The sequence below is a fragment of the Ctenopharyngodon idella genome, chromosome 5, assembly GCF_019924925.1.
Source record: "Ctenopharyngodon idella isolate HZGC_01 chromosome 5, HZGC01, whole genome shotgun sequence".
Classification (NCBI taxonomy): Eukaryota; Metazoa; Chordata; class Actinopteri; order Cypriniformes; family Xenocyprididae; genus Ctenopharyngodon; species Ctenopharyngodon idella.
This window is the reverse complement of record NC_067224.1, coordinates 4,572,876-4,590,450: the sequence shown is the minus strand read 5'-3', so window position 1 is coordinate 4,590,450 and position 17,575 is coordinate 4,572,876. Positions and strand designations below refer to the sequence as shown.

The 17,575-nt window shown below is 35.3% G+C and overlaps 2 protein-coding genes across 8 annotated transcripts in view; both read right to left on the bottom strand.

Moving 5' to 3' along the window:
• Positions 1–243: 243 nt before the first annotated feature.
• On the bottom strand, positions 244–4,592 carry cdca5 (cell division cycle associated 5). Of its 2 annotated transcripts, XM_051895375.1 has the most exons (6): positions 4,378–4,592; positions 4,193–4,286; positions 3,900–3,979; positions 2,112–2,174; positions 1,505–2,011; positions 244–751 (listed from the first exon to the last, which is right to left on the bottom strand). In XM_051895375.1, the coding sequence occupies exons 2-6, from the start codon at positions 4,245–4,247 to the stop codon at positions 671–673; spliced, it is 786 nt and encodes a 261-aa protein (XP_051751335.1). In that variant the 5' UTR covers positions 4,248–4,286; positions 4,378–4,592; the 3' UTR covers positions 244–670. The 2 variants fall into 2 exon arrangements, with proteins under 2 accessions (XP_051751335.1, XP_051751334.1); XM_051895374.1 differs by having other exon boundaries at positions 4,193–4,592.
• Positions 4,593–6,415: 1,823 nt separating this feature from the next.
• Positions 6,416–17,575, bottom strand: part of clip1a (CAP-GLY domain containing linker protein 1a) — a 50,270-nt gene continuing 39,110 nt past the window's right edge. For 4 of the 6 annotated variants that reach the window (XM_051892788.1, XM_051892790.1, XM_051892791.1 and 1 more), the window contains 11 exons: positions 16,831–16,948; positions 15,718–15,803; positions 12,717–12,837; positions 12,412–12,464; positions 12,153–12,270; positions 11,332–11,384; positions 11,068–11,185; positions 10,859–10,985; positions 10,621–10,673; positions 8,268–8,395; positions 6,416–7,603 (listed from right to left, as the gene is read on the bottom strand). In XM_051892788.1, coding sequence (XP_051748748.1) covers positions 7,378–7,603; positions 8,268–8,395; positions 10,621–10,673; positions 10,859–10,985; positions 11,068–11,185; positions 11,332–11,384; positions 12,153–12,270; positions 12,412–12,464; positions 12,717–12,837; positions 15,718–15,803; positions 16,831–16,948 — 1,201 coding nt within the window. In that variant the 3' untranslated portion in view covers positions 6,416–7,377. The remainder of the gene's footprint in view (positions 7,604–8,267; positions 8,396–10,620; positions 10,674–10,858; positions 10,986–11,067; positions 11,186–11,331; positions 11,385–12,152; positions 12,271–12,411; positions 12,465–12,716; positions 12,838–15,717; positions 15,804–16,830; positions 16,949–17,575) is intronic. The other 2 variants (XM_051892792.1, XM_051892793.1) reach the window with 2 other exon arrangements.

Below are 17,575 nucleotides of genomic sequence, written 5' to 3'. Positions count from 1 at the left end.
TCCTGTATATAATGTCTATGTACATCTAAAAACATTTAAAATATCTATAGCTCAAATAATCTATAATTGAAAAGTCTGTTTAGGTTTCAAAGTAAATGAGGCTTTATGGAATTTAGCCAGGCATCATTTATGAATATAAATGTAATATAAGAAGAGTATGACTTAATGTACCAATAGTCATCCCTTCTGCTGCCAAAAGAAAAACTCTTTATAACAGAATGCACACTTTCAAATTTGACAAGCTCTTCTCCAAAATGCTATTTATTAAAACATTAGGCCACTACAGTCGTGTAGTGATGAAATACATTACCGCACATTTAAGAAATGAGACAAAACGACCTACAAAGGGCTAAATGATTTTAACCACACTGATCCATCTAATATGAGAAACATTAAAATACACAAAGAAAGACCACCTTTAACAATGTGTTTTTTTAACAGTGAAATCTCTGAATGGTGACTGTATCATTGTGAAACAATGAAATGATATAAGAACAACAAAACTACATTTGTTTGATCTCTTAAAAACACGCTTTAGTTAATCAATGAAGATTTTGCAAGCAGCAACAAACAGACGGCAGTAAGCGGAATGAAAAATATTTAACCTATAAGTTGTGAAGTATGGCGTGTCCTGAAAATGTCCTGAGCGTGTGAGGCTCTTTTTGAAATTTCATTCAACAAACAGTTCAAAACTTTCAGCTTCCTCAAACTCTGCATTCATCTTTGCGGCAAGAACATCCAACTCTGACATCTGAAAGAGCAGGAAGAAAATTTAAAAAAGATCAAAGGTAATAAATAAGAAGTGTTTATTAAATGGGGAAAAGTCATTTATGCAATTCCATTTGTTGAAGCAGAAATTACACACTTCACCTTTAAATTGCATGAGATGTTTTATATCGTATGGAAGCTTGTTTCCAACATCTCACAATTGCAATTTTTTAACTCACAACTGCGAGTTTATATCTCATAGTTCTGACTTTTTATCCTCAGAGTTCTGAGACTACATCTTGCAATTTTGACTTTTCCTCAGAATTCTAAGTTTGCAATTCTGTTTTTGTTGTTGTTATTTGTTTGCAGCACGGTAACTGCGACATTGTCACAATTTTGCCTTTTTTCCCCGCAATCCTGAGTTCAAATCTCGCGAGTTCAAATCTCGCGCAATCCTGAGTTCAAATCTCGCGAGTTCAAATCTCGCGCAATCCTGAGTTCAAATCTCCCGAGTTCAAATCTCGCGCAATCCTGAGCTCAAATCTCCCGAGTTCAAATCTCGCGCAATCCTGAGTTCAAATCTCACAAGTTCAAATGTTGCGCAATCCTGAGTTCAAATCTCACGAGTTCCTATCTCGCACAATCCTGTTCAAAACTCACACAATTCTGAGTTTATATCTTGTAATTTTCAGTTTAAAGAGGATAAAAAGTCACAACAACCTTAAAATAAAAAAATATTTTTATTCAGAAATTAGCTTCCATAATATTGCCACGTCCTTCCCTTTATCACACTCACCTTTATTTGTTGTACGCGCTTCCTCCTGGTCGTCTTCTTCCCCAGACAAACACCAGGGATGTTTGGATCAACTTCTGGAGGATTGGACGCACTGTCATCAGCAGCAGACATGTTGAAAGAACCCATGGACAAGGACACAGAGCCCAGAGGAGCTATTCTAGATCTCTCAGTTTTACGCATCACCTCTGGTGTCTCCAGCCTCTCAAAACCAAACATGGTCTCTCGGTTGTTGGGTGAAGAGGAAGGTGCAGGCTGGGATTTGGGGCTTTCAAAGGACCTGTCCCCAATACTCAGGCGACTGTAGGAGCGGCGCACTTTTTGGGACCAAATGGGGTCCTGCTCCAATTCTTTGGGCTGAGAAGACGGAGATGATGGAGGAAGGATGGGCGAGAGGACAGTGGTCTTGGGCACTGTTGCTGCAGCTGGGGATGATGTCAAAACTTTGGACAGCTTTGTCGGCACTTCAGATGAATGTTCCACATTCTCCTTGTTACTGTCAGACGGGGCCTTGAAGAACATTTCCAAATGATAACATTATGTATTGGTGGTACAGTCCAAAAAAAAAAATTGAAAATCATAAGCATGATATTGGGTTTATCAGAATTACCTGTGTTTTCCTGGGTGCAATTTTCCTAACAGTGATCGACCGTTTCACAGCCACAGGTGGAGCCTTAAAAGTGAGAGAGGTTATATTACACATCTATTATAAAGAGCTAAACCACAAAGTTTACCGTTATATGATTCGGTAACAATTTATAATAAGTATACAGTGATAAAGTACTTATAAATCCTTTGCAAACTACTAGTTTATAATTGTAGTCTTTACATTGTTAATACATTAATAGGCTATGTATATATAGTTCTTCATTCATTGTCACTGAAATTAAGTAGATAAAGCTTCTAAACAAACTTTGATGTTCGCTTGAGAAAGCCTAGTGTAAAAGTTTAAAATGAGATGGATGGATGGATGGATAGAACTAACTCATATGTAAAGAATTAGATAATGTTTATCCTTAATACCCAACACTTAAGTATTTTGAATATATATTTGACAAAGTGTGGTTCTACCACACATTTACATAGACACAAAAACAAACAATACTGATGTAGTGACAGCATCTAAAACGTAAATTATTTACGTATGAACTAGGGATGCATCACAATTTTCAAATATACGATTAGTTGACTTAATTATACAATATTGAATAGTTTGTGCGATTATTGTCTTTAAAAAAATCCCAATGTTTTCAGTGATGATGCAGTGGCGACACGATTTGTGATCAATGAGGTTGGTTTCAATCACATTTAAGGCAGTTGACTCATTTACTTAATCATAACATTTCTGTTCTGTGTGACTTCTGGTGAGAGAAGCTTTGGTTTAGAGACAGAAGGGGGATTAGCGGCTCAAAAATATCTATACAATGGTATATTGTCATTAATAAAATTATTGTAACTACATTTTTCTGATTGTTACTTTTTTAAATTCATAAAACAAAAGTGGTTATGTTTAGGTTTGAGGCATTTACATTATCTATAAATGGTATAAAAATGTAAGTTTATTTACTATATACATTTAAAATAACTATTTTATGCTATGAAGAATTTGTAAATATTTAATTATGTAATATCAAATGCTGTTAAATATGTAATGATGGCAACATTTTACATGCTGACAAACCTATGCATTAACAATGTATTTATATTTTTAAACTATTAACTATAAACAAATAGTCTGTGAATTATTTATAAATGCTTTGTTACTGTATACTTATAAAGTGTTACACATGATTTTTTAGACATGAGGCAAAATTTGAACTTTGAAATTAATCAGAGGTGAACACTAGAAAGGTACCATTTCTTTAGATAAAAATTATGACATCACACATTATCTCTAATATCACTTAACTCAATACATCATATGGATGGAAAAAAAACAGTAAAATTAAGAAAACACATATTTTAGAGAATCAAGTTTATATACTATATATTCTGTCTCACATATCAAAATAAAGAAACACGTGATGTGGCAAAACAACCTTAGTTTGTCAACTCACAATCAGCTTCTATTTTATTCATTTCTAGAAGTGAATACCAAACGTGACAATGTTAAAAAAGTTCATTCATAAATGTTTTATAAAACGTAAATCATTTAAGTATGAACATTACAGACGTACAAATGTTTACAAATCCTTAATCTATGAAAACTGAATTCATGGAATTAATCTGCTGATTCTGTTGAATTTGTGATCAATGAGATTGTTTTCTTATTTGCTAATCATTATATAATCATAACACTTCTGGTGAGATAAGCTAATATTATGAAATGTCAAATATTTTTAGAAATTTTTGCAGTTACCTATAGACGTTTTGTCTTAGTACTTTCTAGTGAACTCACCACAACTTCAGAGGCCAGACTTTCATCATTTGCAGACAACCTGCAGGACCTCCTTCGCGGTGGACTATTTCCGTTTGACTCTAGGTAAAAACAACAATATTTGTGTTTTAGAAAGACACAACTAACACAAAATAGGACATTTTTAGTGTCATAAAGCCATTTTAGCTTTCATTCCCATTCATTATTTCTCCAATACGACCTTCGGTAGCATAACAGACATTAGCAGCCCTGTTAAAATATTAAATGTCATGTTGGTAGAGCTTAGTAGTACACCGTAATAAGTTAACACTCACTTCTGATTTGATCGCTGCTTTTCCTCGACGTTAATCGCGTAGTTTTGTTGCTCATCTTGCGAGACAATCCAGATACTAAAGCGGTAAGCTAACACTATGAACACACGAGAAACTTACAATGCGACAATCACAACAACAGCAATGCTGCATGTATACTAACAGAGCTGTACCTTTGTTTTACTTACACTAGTCAATATTAGACTGTGTTATGTGGGATAATATCAAACAAGTAATAAAAAAATCCGTCTCTATTGATGTAAACGAATCTGCTCTTCTTTCAAATTCGCCCGCCTTCCCATGTAGTACCAGGACATGGCGGATGCAAGGGGTGGGGCTAACCAACTACTTCCTGTGGGTTAAAACGTGTCTTCCTCTGGGGAGCGCTCTCGGCACCATTGAGCCAACCGCATGTTTTTAGTGGATACTGGTCTGGTAGACTAAAAAGTATATTTTAAACGTAATGAATCGAAGTGTTGGTTCAAAGTAACCGCTGCAAAATGGTTCAACAAAACACAGGCGTGGAGAAAAGTAACAGGCAGAACGTGAACTGTTGAATAGAGCACAGAGAACTATAGTAGATTGTTTTCCTTTTAAATTAACATTTATTTTTTGGTTATGTCCCTTTGCTATGTTTCCATACATCTAATTCTGAAGAGAAATTGGTGGTAGTCAGGCATCCATACAAAGCAGTGCGAAGTCTGGTGGTGAGATGTAAGGTAGGACAGGTTAAAGTCCACATGAAATCAAAATCGACATTTCATGTTTTTATGGAATATTGCCGTTAATTATTTATCAGTGCTCATCATCATCATTTTTTTCTACAATTGATTTTTATCTGAATAATTTCCCCTCCCTCTTGCAGCACATCTCTATGGAAGCTCGTTTCCGCCACTGAATAAAAAATAAAAAAAGATAATTGCGACTTTTTTTCTCACAATTCTGACTTTTCTTCTCGCAATTGCGACTTTGTCACACAATTCTGAGGAAAAAAAGTCAGAATTGTGAGATAAAAAGTCGCAATTATCTCGTTTTTTTTATTTCATCACGGAAACAAGCTTCCATGCATCTCTTCTCTGATGACTTTTACTGGCGTGAGGGCGGGACAACCAGTAACTCACATGCAGTATTGCCAAGTCTGCAATTTTGCAAAATATGGTATTTAACCCCTGGAATGCGAATTTTACCAGGGGAACCCTGTCAAAAACACGGATTTTACCCCCCGGAATGCAAATTTTTACTGTGAGAACCCACATGAAACGCGATTGGGCTAGTTTTGAGTAGCAATTGGGCGGGTTTTGTTGTGAAAACTTGGCAACCCTGCTTACATGAGATTCACAGCAGTAACAACAATCCGACAATCCAATAAATTCCCAACGGACAAAATCAAGTCCCGTCCTACATTTTTCTTTTGTTCAAGAAGTTCAAGTTTCATTCGGATATACGTCACAAACGGGAAGAAAAGATTATCGTAACCTCCATTTCATGCAGACTTTTCTTAAATAAATGTGGGATGGGACTTGATATTTTTGTCTATCGGGAATTAATTGGATTGTTGTTTGCTATTGCTGATAATTTAAGTCTTGTTTCCAACAGTAAGATAATTAATATGCATCAATAAGTGGGATTTTTTCATTTGTTTAGATTTTTTTCTCTAAAGTCGCAATTGTGAGTTATAAATCTGTTCTGAGAAACAAAGTCTTTCCTTAGAATTGTACTTGATATCTCACAATTATGAGAAAATAAGTCAGAATTACGAGAAAGCTCGCAATTGCAAGAAAACAGTCAGAATTGCGAGAAAAAGGTCAGAATTGCAAGATAAAAAGTCGCAATTATCTTTTATTTTTTTATTCCGTTGTGGAAACAAGCTTCCATACAGTCAATAACAAATCCGTGACAAAAAAAATAAATAAATTGAATGAATTGAACTTGTCAGAATTTGTCAGTCAGATTTCATTTAAACCTAAAAAACAGAAAATGTAATACATTAGTAGATTTTTAGTTCTTTGTAAAGAACAGCAAACTTTTTTTTTTTTTTTTTTTTTGAAAAATAACATAAGTGACTTTAATATCAGTGATATTGCTAAATGATATACAGTATAATGCAAGTTAAAATAAACACACTTCTGGTGTAGTGTCGATGAAGGGCTACTTGATCTTTACTGAGTGGCCAGTGGGATACGTAAGAGAAAAAATGTTTGGGAAACACATAGTTCACACTTATGATTGACAACATCAGAGAATTTTATTTGAAAACAATGTTTATTGTGACTCATTGCTTCGTTTATCAGGTAGTTTCATTTTGAAAAACAGAAGAGCCAAATAGCCCTAGATTTTCTACAGACAGTTCAGGATGCTCTTCAGGGCCATACACACTTTTTTTTTTAGAGCAGCACATTAACATTAACATACAACACAACAAAGAATTTTTTTTGCGCTTAAAAGATATTTTATGAAGTTTCTTTCCATAAGATTTACCCCATTTGACCTTTATACAAATAAATGTCTCACAAACATCCTGGGAAACATAAGCTGATTTTACTGAAAACAGTCCCCACTTCATTCATTCCAGATCTCCACAACTTGTAATAAAGTATCAAAAACAGTAAGATGATGGTTACTTTTTTTTTTTTTTCAATTCGTTTTGGGCAAATGTTTTCCTAACAGTCATCCTGAAAGATAAGTGATTGAAACAGACATATTTACTCCGTTTTGTTGAGAAATAATGAAATTTTCACAATTCTAGAATAATTTACTCTTTATATTACTACTTCTCTTACAGTATCCAAACTCTGTGACGTGTGAAAGGCTGTTGAGACGTTGAGAAGTCAAGCCTCCCTTCCACTAGAGGTCAGCACTGAAGTTTAAAGATCTGAAACCAAAGGCCTTTAAAGAGAACATTTCCTGGTTAACCACCTCTATCACCAGATAAAGAATGATCATTCACTTCAAGGTACTTTAAAGGTACTCTTTCCTCTGAACAGTCATTCAGTGCAATAAAGGCAGGTAAAATTGCCACTGAGTAAACTACTGATGCTTGCTTTAAAGTGACTGAAAGGGTTTAGGCTTATATGGTGGTAAACACACAAGTGAAAACCCACACAAACTCAAAATAGTCTTTTGTGCACTGTTTGATTCAAGGCATAGTATTGCAAGTATAAATGCTGCAGGATCATGGTACCAACACCCTAGAAAGTCTGATCGTCATTGCAGGAATCTGTCCAGTGGCCAAAGACCTCACAGATGTCACAGTAAGGTCGCTCATCGTTGGGACTGCCGTGATAGGTGGTGTGCGGCGGGGAATCTAGCATCTGTTCCTGGGTGGGACAGTCTTCGGTGTCATGTAGGTCGAAGCAGTCGCATATGTCACAGAAGAGACGGGGAGGAGGTTTCTTTTTAATCGGCTCCGCATGACTAGATAGAAAAGACACGGTTCTTAGACATTGTGTAACATATTAACAGCTATATAAAATAATAAAATAACGCATGAACAAGGTGAAATATGGATAACCCAAGCTGAAATAATCAAATTCAAATCAATATTTGAGAATTAAGTAACACACCTTGAAGTAACACTCTTTACATTTAGGAATACACCTGTATAAATTTATGTAAACACAATGACCTTTTTGTTTAAAGAACTGGTAAGCTTTAGTTTAGGGTCCAATTCTCACTATTAACTAGTTGCTTATTAGCATGCATATTAGTAGGAAATTAGCTGTTTATTAGTACTTATATAGCAGATATTAATGCCTTATTCTGCATGACCTTATTCTACATCCCTTAATCCTACCCAATACCTAAACTTAACAACTGCCTTATGATTAATAAGCAGTAATTAGGAGTTTATTGAGGCAAAAGTCATAGTTAATAGTTAGTTAATAGTGAGAATTGGACCCTAATCTAAAGTATGACTGAAGAACTATAAATTCTTTATGTAACTAAAGTCAAATAATATAAAACCAGTAAATCTAGTAATTAAGTTAACTGAAAAGTTTGTTACGTTTGAAGATTTATTGAAAATAAATTAGTGAGTCTTGGGATTGTATGCTGGGATTTAAATAAATTAAAAAAGCACCTGTTATGACTGTCCATATCAGTTGTAACATTTCCATTGAGCGCTGCTTCAGCCATTTTCTCTAGTTTCGATTTTAGGTCTTCGTTCTTCCGCTGCAGATCCACAATAACCGTGTTCAGGAATTCAACCTTCAAATCATTGTCAAAAAAATAAAATGACTTTAGAGCAATGACAAATATTTAAGTAGTTTACAATGGACAAGAAAAGTAAAATGATTTTTGAGGTTCCTACACATTTTCCATTTCAAAATTCCATACATTTACTGACCCAAACCTCGACCATATTTGGTTCATACAGCATTATATTTGGTATATAGTACAATCATCTGTGAATATTTTCATTGGTTTTCTCGAAGTGACAGCATGTGCTGACATGATGAGAAGAAACCTAAAATGCTTTATAACCTGCATGGATTCACCTCTGACACATCGTTTTGATACTGTAATTGTGGTTTGATGTTGCAGCAAAGTACAGTCTGATTTAGATGACCGTTTGCTCCTTTATCTGTTGCTGATTTGAGTAAACGTTTGTTTAGTGAAGTTCAAAAGAGACTAAACAAGTTTTGTGTAATGAAAATGTGAGCCTTGAATTCATTTTGTCTTGTTTGATTATTGATCATTAAATGATCACTAAACTTTTGCCATGAAATCACTCTGCTTGTGTGATCAATTCATTTTTTAGAAATTCTTAATTTTATATTTCAAAAAACTGAATAGGGGAAATAGTCTGGAAACACAATTATTTTACCATTTAGTTTTATTTTTTCCATGCTTTTCCAGACCTGGAAATTACTGAAATCAAATTCCATTCTTTTTCAAACTGCGTAGGAACCCTGAATTTAATTGTGTAACTACATAATAATTCAGAATTATTAAGAATTTTCGTAAATTTAGACAAAGTTAAGACAAAAAGTGTCAAATGCCTACAAACTAAAAAAAAAAGTTTATAAAAAAAATTAAATAAAGAAAATACTACAAAACTTTATTACTAATTCATAGGAACAACAGAACTTTAAAAAAACAAACAAAAACACACTAACACTGTAATTGGTTGCCTAAAGCCATGTATTAGGAAACTTTTTTTCCGATCCGATCAAAAGTGGACGACGCTAAATATAGGTGTAAACAGGGTCTAAAACATTTTGAGCTTGTCCACTTTCGACCACTTCCAGAGATAGTCCAAAACGAATTTGACCAGATTGATTCCGTAGTGTAAACGCTCATGTGATCGAACAGCTAAAAAAGACGCCTACTGACCTAGTGCGTAAACTTTATGGGAAGTGTGCTAGCCAGACAGGATTTAAACGTTGTCGTCTGAAGACCCAAGTTTGGTTTGAAGAAGAAAAACATACCAAACACAATGTTCTGATTTCTGTCAGAGCAGAAACAAAAGGTGATGCTCTCCGTATGTTTTCCGTCGTCTCTGGTCACGTTCATATGTAAATTGCATGAGCTTATTTCGTCCATTAAATTGAAAGATCTGAAAAAACCCATACGTTTACCCGCACATAGACCCTCCCCTCGAAGAAATCAGGACAGAAGTGGTTAAAAGTGGACAAAAGAGATGGATTAATGCTGCCTTCACGTGCTATCGGAATTATCGTAAATACGAGTTTCCTAGGTAAAAATTGCACATGAACGGCCTCTGATGTTGTGTTTACCACTGGGAAGTTCAGAAATAATTTTGATACCCAAATTCCTGAGATGGGCCTGCCGTAAACTTTAAACATGGTGGAGGGGAGAACTACTGCTGTGACAGGTATGATTTATAAAGGTTTTTTTCCCCCACAACAGCTAGATTGTCTTGTGATTAATGTAGTGCATATTTACATTTATGAATCATTTGAAGCATATTGTATGTTTTATACACAGCAAAAATAGCCTGCATTTGACCGAAATTACACAATCTAGATTGCATTGTCAATGTTTATATGGTTGTCAGTGCATAGGACACTAAATATAATTTTGGTTTTAATAAAATGTTCCCAATAAATAGGCAAGAATAAACCTGGCATCCTCCATGATTCCTGTTCATTCAGACAACAAGCACTTGAGTGCAACAAGCTTGTAATAATGACTTCTAAAGTGGGAATTATGAAATTTTCGATAGCACGTGAAGGCAGCATAAAACACCAGGTGTAAACAGGTATGTGTCTCCCTCGTCTACTTGTGATCTGATCCACCAAAACGCATCTTAACACCAGGTAGAAACAGGGCTTGAACAATGCTCAGTCTGCCCCTATCTGATGTTGTATGTCAGTGGGCCAAAAGAACAGTATGTCAATATAATAATACCTTTCATAACTGGAGAAAACAAAATACAGTGTGAGGGGAAAAAGCTCCACGTCACATACCTGATGCTCAGCATTCTCCTTTGCTTCCCTCAATGTTTTTGAGGCAGAATCATCTGGTTGGAATGTAAAACATACACATGCAAACCGGTCATGTAGATTAAACAAAATCTACAGTCTTACTGAATTCCTCTATGCAACTCAATTTTACTTTATATTTAACCCGTGATATTTATTTTTAACTGATTTAATAGAAACATGCTGGTTTAAACTAATTATAAAATCATGTGTCGAGTGGTACCTGAGGCGTCATCTCCCCTGCTGGTGATCTGAACGTCAGCTACACTCCTCTCGAGACCCTTCAGTCGCTCCTGCATCTGAGCATTCTCACTCTTGTGTGATTTCAGATTGGACCGCAGACCTGCTATCTGTTTGCAAGAACCACAAACACAAAAAAAATTAGCAAAATTGAAATTTGCACATACAAACTGTAATCCAAAAGGATGTTACCTCATTTCTCAGAGAGTCTAATTCTTTGTCCTTTTCTGAGATCAAGGCACTCTGTGTTTGGAGAGATTGCTGAAGTGCTGCTTTCTCCTTTTCTGTCTCTTTTGTTGAAGTGCTTTCCCTGCGCAGAAGAGAGGTTGTATGTGTGCATTCTGCATCCATTAATATGGGAATGTAGGGTCAGAATGTCTATATTAAAACAACGAAGCAAGGACTTCTATAATATAGTACAGTCAAAATTGTGTTAAATTTCCTGTAGTTGCTTACCTCATTTTTATCTTCTTCAATTGACTGTTGAGGCTGTCACGCTCCTTTTTGAGCTGCATTAAGAGTGAACAGAATTTAATATTTATGCAAAATAGAAAAGCAAAATCCTTTAGTATTTTCAGCTTTTAAAAAAATTAAAAGAGCATGTCATTTAGAAAGTCATAACTCTCATTTAAATGACTAGAGTATAGAAGCCTCAATTAATCAATTTATGGAAAACAGTGGTCCATGTTTTTTTTTTTTTTGTTTGTTTTTTTAACTCAATTATAGTCTGATGTAGCCAGACTTTTTAATTCCATAATTATTTGTCGGCATGCTCTGAGGATAATCTGGTTAGATTTTTGTAAAAATTAGGAGGAGGAGTTTGAAAAAGTAGGTTTTTCTAAAAAATAAGAAGAAAGAATATATTGGCATTTGTTGGTGCTAGAGGTTTTGAGTTAGAGACTGTAAATTTGCTATGGTTATTGATCAGAATATCTTCTATCTGTGTACCAAATTTCATAAATCTCCTGCAAGCGGTTCTATGGGCTGCTATAGACTCAATTCCAGGAGAAGGAGGAAACTTACAATAACAAGCCTTGGCTGCTAATAATATCAATAATAAATCTGAGCAAAAAAAATATGGTTTCATGCTTCACGCTCAGACCCCAAATAAGAAAATCCAACAAATATAATAGGGTTCCACCACTTAAAGCCACCAAATTAATTTACTTTGGATGTTTAAATATGTTCTGAAACCAGTATAACCACAGTGTAATGTGTAACAATTCTACTCGACTATCATAAAAAAAAAAAAATGCTTATATAAACAGCCATAATACCTCGTTTCTCAAAGAGTCCAATTCTTTGTCCTTTTCTGAGATCAAGGCACTCTGTGTTTGGAGAGATTGCTGAAGTGCTGCTTTCTCCTTTTCTGATTCACTTGTTAAAGTGCTTTCCCTGTGCAGAAGACAGATTGTATGATGTGTGCATTCATTCATTCATTCATTTGTGGGTGCAGGGTCAGCACATGATGAATCAATGAAACAAAGTCCCTCTATACATGACACCATTACAAATAAATTCTCTGTTGTTCCTTACCTCGTTTTCATCTCCTTCAACTGATCATTGAGGTTGTCGCACTCCTTTTTGAGCTGCATTAAGAGTGAATAACATTTAGCTCTTAAATTAGCACATTAATCATCACAATATTGTTTTCAAATGATTTAAGGCATAAAATAATTGCATTAAGCAATGCACAACATTGATCCATTTCATTAATTATTTTAGAATTCAAAAATGACTGTTGAACAGCAGCATTAAAATCTATAAAGAATTGAATGACACTGAATATTCCTGTTAGACAAACTAAATAAATTGAATAAATTAACATACGGTTAACATACATTTAAGAGAATGTTACTGTCTTTGTGGCTGCTGGCAAGTTCCATGGTTAGCTTTTCCTTCTCATTTTTCAGATCATCCACTGCCTGGGCTTTTTCAGCAGCTGCTTGTTTTAACTCCTCACTGAAACACAACCAGCATTTATTTCAACAACACACAGAGACACACAAAACAGTGTGAAGGATTCTTATACCACTTGCTCTAAAAACAACTATAAATGAAAACAATTCTCAACAATTCTCTAACCTTTCCTAGAAAAGTAAGACTGTATTATTTGACACTGACACTATCTGACATCAATAAAAAAAAAAAATGACCTGATAACATATTCCCACACTTTAGATCGGGCCAGATATTTTTGTAATAACGGCTGATTTTCAGCATGCCCAGGAGTGCCATCATTGGGGAACATAAACAGTGTGACGAATCGACGCATTTCACGCAAAACGACTAATTTACGTAATCGACATAATCGATTACGTTTAACGCGTCATTCTAGCCCTGTATGTATATATATATATATATATATATATATATGTATGTATATGTATATATATATATATATATATATATATATATATATATACACACACACACACACACACACTATATTGCCAAAAGTTTTGGGACGGCTGCCTTTACATGCACATGAAATTTAATGACATCCCATTCTTAATCCGTAGGGTTTAATATGGAGTTGGCCCACCCTTTGCAGCTATAACAGCCTCAACTCTTTTGGGAAGGCTTTCCACAAGGTTTAGGGGTGTGTTTATGTGAATTTTTGACCATTCTTCTTGAAGCGCATTTGTGAGGTCAGGCAGTGATGTTGGCGAGAAGGTCTGGCTCGCAGTCTCCGCTCTAATTCATCCCAAAGGTATTCTGTCGGGTTGATGTCAGGACTCTGTGCAGGCCAATCAAGTTCCTCCACACCAAACTCACTCATCCATGTCTTTATGGACCTTGCTTTGTGCACTGGTGCGCAGTCATGTTGGAACAGGAAGAGGCCATCCCCCCCCACCAAAGTTGGGAGCATGAAATTGTCCAAAATGTCTTGGTATGCTGAAGCATTAAGAGTTCCTTTCACTGGAACTAAGGGGCCAAGCCCAACCCCTGAAAAACAACCCCACACCATAATCCCCCCTCCACCAAACTTTACACTTGGCACAATGCAGTCAGGCAAGTACCATTCTCCTGGCAACCGCCAAACCCAGACTCGTCCATCGGATTGCCAGACACAGAAGTGTCATTCGTCACTCCAGAGAGCACGTCTCCACTGCTCTAGAGTCCAGTGGCGGTGTGCTTTACACCACTGCATCTGATGCTTTGCATTGCACTTGGTGATGTAAGGCTTGGATGCAGCTGCTCGGCTAATCTGAAGGCCACATGAAGTTTGGAGGTTTGTAGCTATTGACTCTGCAGAAAGTTGGCGACTTCTGTGCACCTCAGCATGCGCTGACCCCGCTCTGTGATTTTACGTGGCCTACCACTTCGTGGCTGAGTTGTTGTTGTTCCCAATTGCTTCCACTTTGTTATGATACCACTAACAGTTGACCGTGGAATATTTAGTAGTGAGGAAATTTCATGAATGGTCTTATTGCACAGGTGGCAACTATCACAATACCACACTTGAATTCACTGAGCTTCTAAGAGCGACCCATTCTTTCACAAATGTTTGTAGAAGCAGTCTGCATGCCTAGGTGCTTGATTTTATACACCTGTGGCCATGGAAGTGATTGGAACACCTGAATTCAATGATTTGGAGGGGTGTCCCAATACTTTTGGCAATATAATGTGTATATATATATATATATATATAATATTTCTAAAGCATTTAGGTCAAGCTTTTTTCCGAGGCTAGCGTATTTTTCCAATTGTTTTTAATAGCCGTTTTTAAATGGCAGGAGTGCAACGAGACGCTAAGGCAGCGTTTTACTTAAAGCTGAACATTCTTCAACTCGAGGCAACCGGTAAAAAACGCAGAGCGCTCAGCACTTGAGGGTGAAAAAGACGCTCAGCACCTCGTTATGCTCCTGGCACTTAAACATGGTGCTCCCATTGAAAACAATTGGAAAAGTACGCTAGCCGCTGGAAAAAATGCTTTGGTGGACACACGGCTAAGCGTCTATTTCATGCTGAAGCGCTCAGCGTTTTTTAACGGTCGCCGAGAGTTGAAGAATGTTCAACTTTGGGTAAAACGCAGCGCTCATCACTGTCACTTTGTACCCAGCCATCCAATCACAGTGGAGGAGGGGCGGGACAAATACAACACCAACCAACCGCCACATTCTGCACATCTGTGCTGGAGATAGATAAAGTTTACATTAAAATATATGTGAAGAATTGTATTTTGAATACGTAATACATTGAGTATTATTATAATGATTATAACTGGTTATTAAAATCTATAAATCAATGCATGGATGCCCTTTTCCTCCCCTAGTATTATACATGGTTGAATTAAAAGTAAATGAAAAATCAGTAAATAATTAAGATAAGATTTTAAACTGAGTGAAAACTGGTCATGAATATAAAAAATAATTATCAAAGATTGTTAGATTTGTTTATATAGCTACCATGGTTATATTTATGGTGATTTAGATATTATACCCCTTAGATATTTATGGTGAAAATAGAAGAAGTAAATAAATACATAAATTATAAATAAACAACAAATAAAAACAACATTTCTAAAAAAGTTTTTAAAGTTTATCTTTGATAAAAAAAAAAAAAAATTAAAAAAAAATTCTGGTCTCACTTAAAAATCTTTACATCAACCTAAAAGTAAAAAGTGCTAGAGGAGTTTAAACCATCACAGTCCAAAAATATAAATCAAAAATATGCTTCAGAGACATTGGATTCTGGCATAAAGGAGGATTTTTATCCATTGACAAAAACTTGTGAGTTAATCTAGAGGGTAAATATCAAAGAAAAATTACTTTAAATTTCACAATTCTACAAACAAAACAAAGAATTGCAATGTGGGTAAATGGTTAAGACACTCACATCTCTTTACTGAGGCTGCTGATCCTCTCACTGTTAGAACTCAGATTCTCTTGATACTCTGAGTTCTGCTTTGTTAGAGCATCCAACTACAAAACATACAGAGAAAACCATTTAGAAATATTTTGGCCATTTTCTGATCATCTAAAAATATACACAACATAGGGCAATGACAACCTGAAGCAGGCACTAATACATTATGAATAATTCTGCACACATCTGAGGAGAGATTTACATAACATTCTGCCATCTCATCTGTGGCATGTTGTCAGATAACACAGAAATTATAGACTCGTACCCCAGTTTGCAAAAAAGAATGGAAATAGCACAGACATTCTGCAGGTTTAAAAAGCAGAAATGTGAAGGTTCATATTTTTGTTAACACATTTACATGAATTATTCAGTAACACTGTGCTATTTGAGCTGTAAACATCTCTGAAAATCATCCTTGACTTTGTTGATGAACTTCTGTTAATACCCATGTAAACAGTCTGTTGCTAGTTTCCTCACTTGTAGAGTTACTAGCTTTACATAGTTACTAATCTTAAATGTGCAGTTATATCCAGTATGTGCAGTATTATGTGCAGTCATTCAACCATTTTATCACACTAGTCTAATGTAAACATGTATAGTGGTTATGTTTTGTAGCTATACTTTCAAGACAGTCTGTATTTTAAAGTCACCATGAAATCAAAATTGACATTTCTTATTATAAATGATAATACAATTATAAGGGATTTATCCATGCATATCATTCTTTTTTTTAATTCTTGCGCTCTTGTAATCTCTTTTCTTGTAAGCTCTTGTAAAATCATATACATTAAAATAGGGAAGAAAAGACGATTGCAATTTCTTTCATGCTGACTTTAGTTTATCCCAGTTCAATGCTTCAAACTTTTATTATAAGTGTTTTGCATCAACTGGTAATGCAATTTTGAATGCGCCACAATATATCTTCTGTGATGATCGACAGCATTTGTTTTAAGCATATATTTCTCGTGAAACTTTTTCAACAGGTCAATAATATGGTACAACAGACATATAATTTACAACTTAAACAATCATAACTGTATAACTTTTTAAATTCAATTAAATTTTAGTCACTGAAGAATTTACCTCATTTCTCAGAGAGTCTAATTCTTTGCCCTTTTCTGAGATCAAGGCACTCTGTGTTTGGAGAGACTGTTGAAGTGCTTCTTTCTCCTTTTCAGATTCACTTCTCAAAGTGCTTTCCCTGTACAGAGGTTGTTTAATGTGTGCATTTTGCATTCAAGGAAAAAAAAAAAAACCTTAATCATCATTTCAGTTTCCTTCGTCCATAAAACAAAGATAAGTTTAGTAGAATGTTTACACTGCCACTCTCCATAGAGTAAAAAGCATGCAGTGACCAGGGGAAGCTACAAAAAGCACTAAGTTTTCAGATTTCAAATCATAGATGAATGGGATTGCTATTGCATGATTTCAGAAGACTTGAACAGTTACTGTATTCCTACTTATATAGGGATATAGTTCACAAGTCACACACTCTTAAAATAAAGGTTCTTTATTGGCATCAATGGTTCCATAAAGAACATTTAACATCCACGGAACCTTTCCATTGCACAAAAGGTTCTTTACAGTGGAAAAAGTTTCTTTAGACTATTGAATTTGTTATTCACACATTTTGGAACTTTTTGGAACATTTATTTTTAAGAGTGTATTGACAGCTATTATGGTGCTCAAAAGTTTAAAAGTTCCTGTTCACTGTATTATTTCATTGTATGGAAAAGAGTAGCTTGTCTGCTAAACATCCCCTTCTGTATTGTACACAAAAACAAAAAAATAAAAACACACAAGTTTGGCACGAGGGTGAGTAGATGAT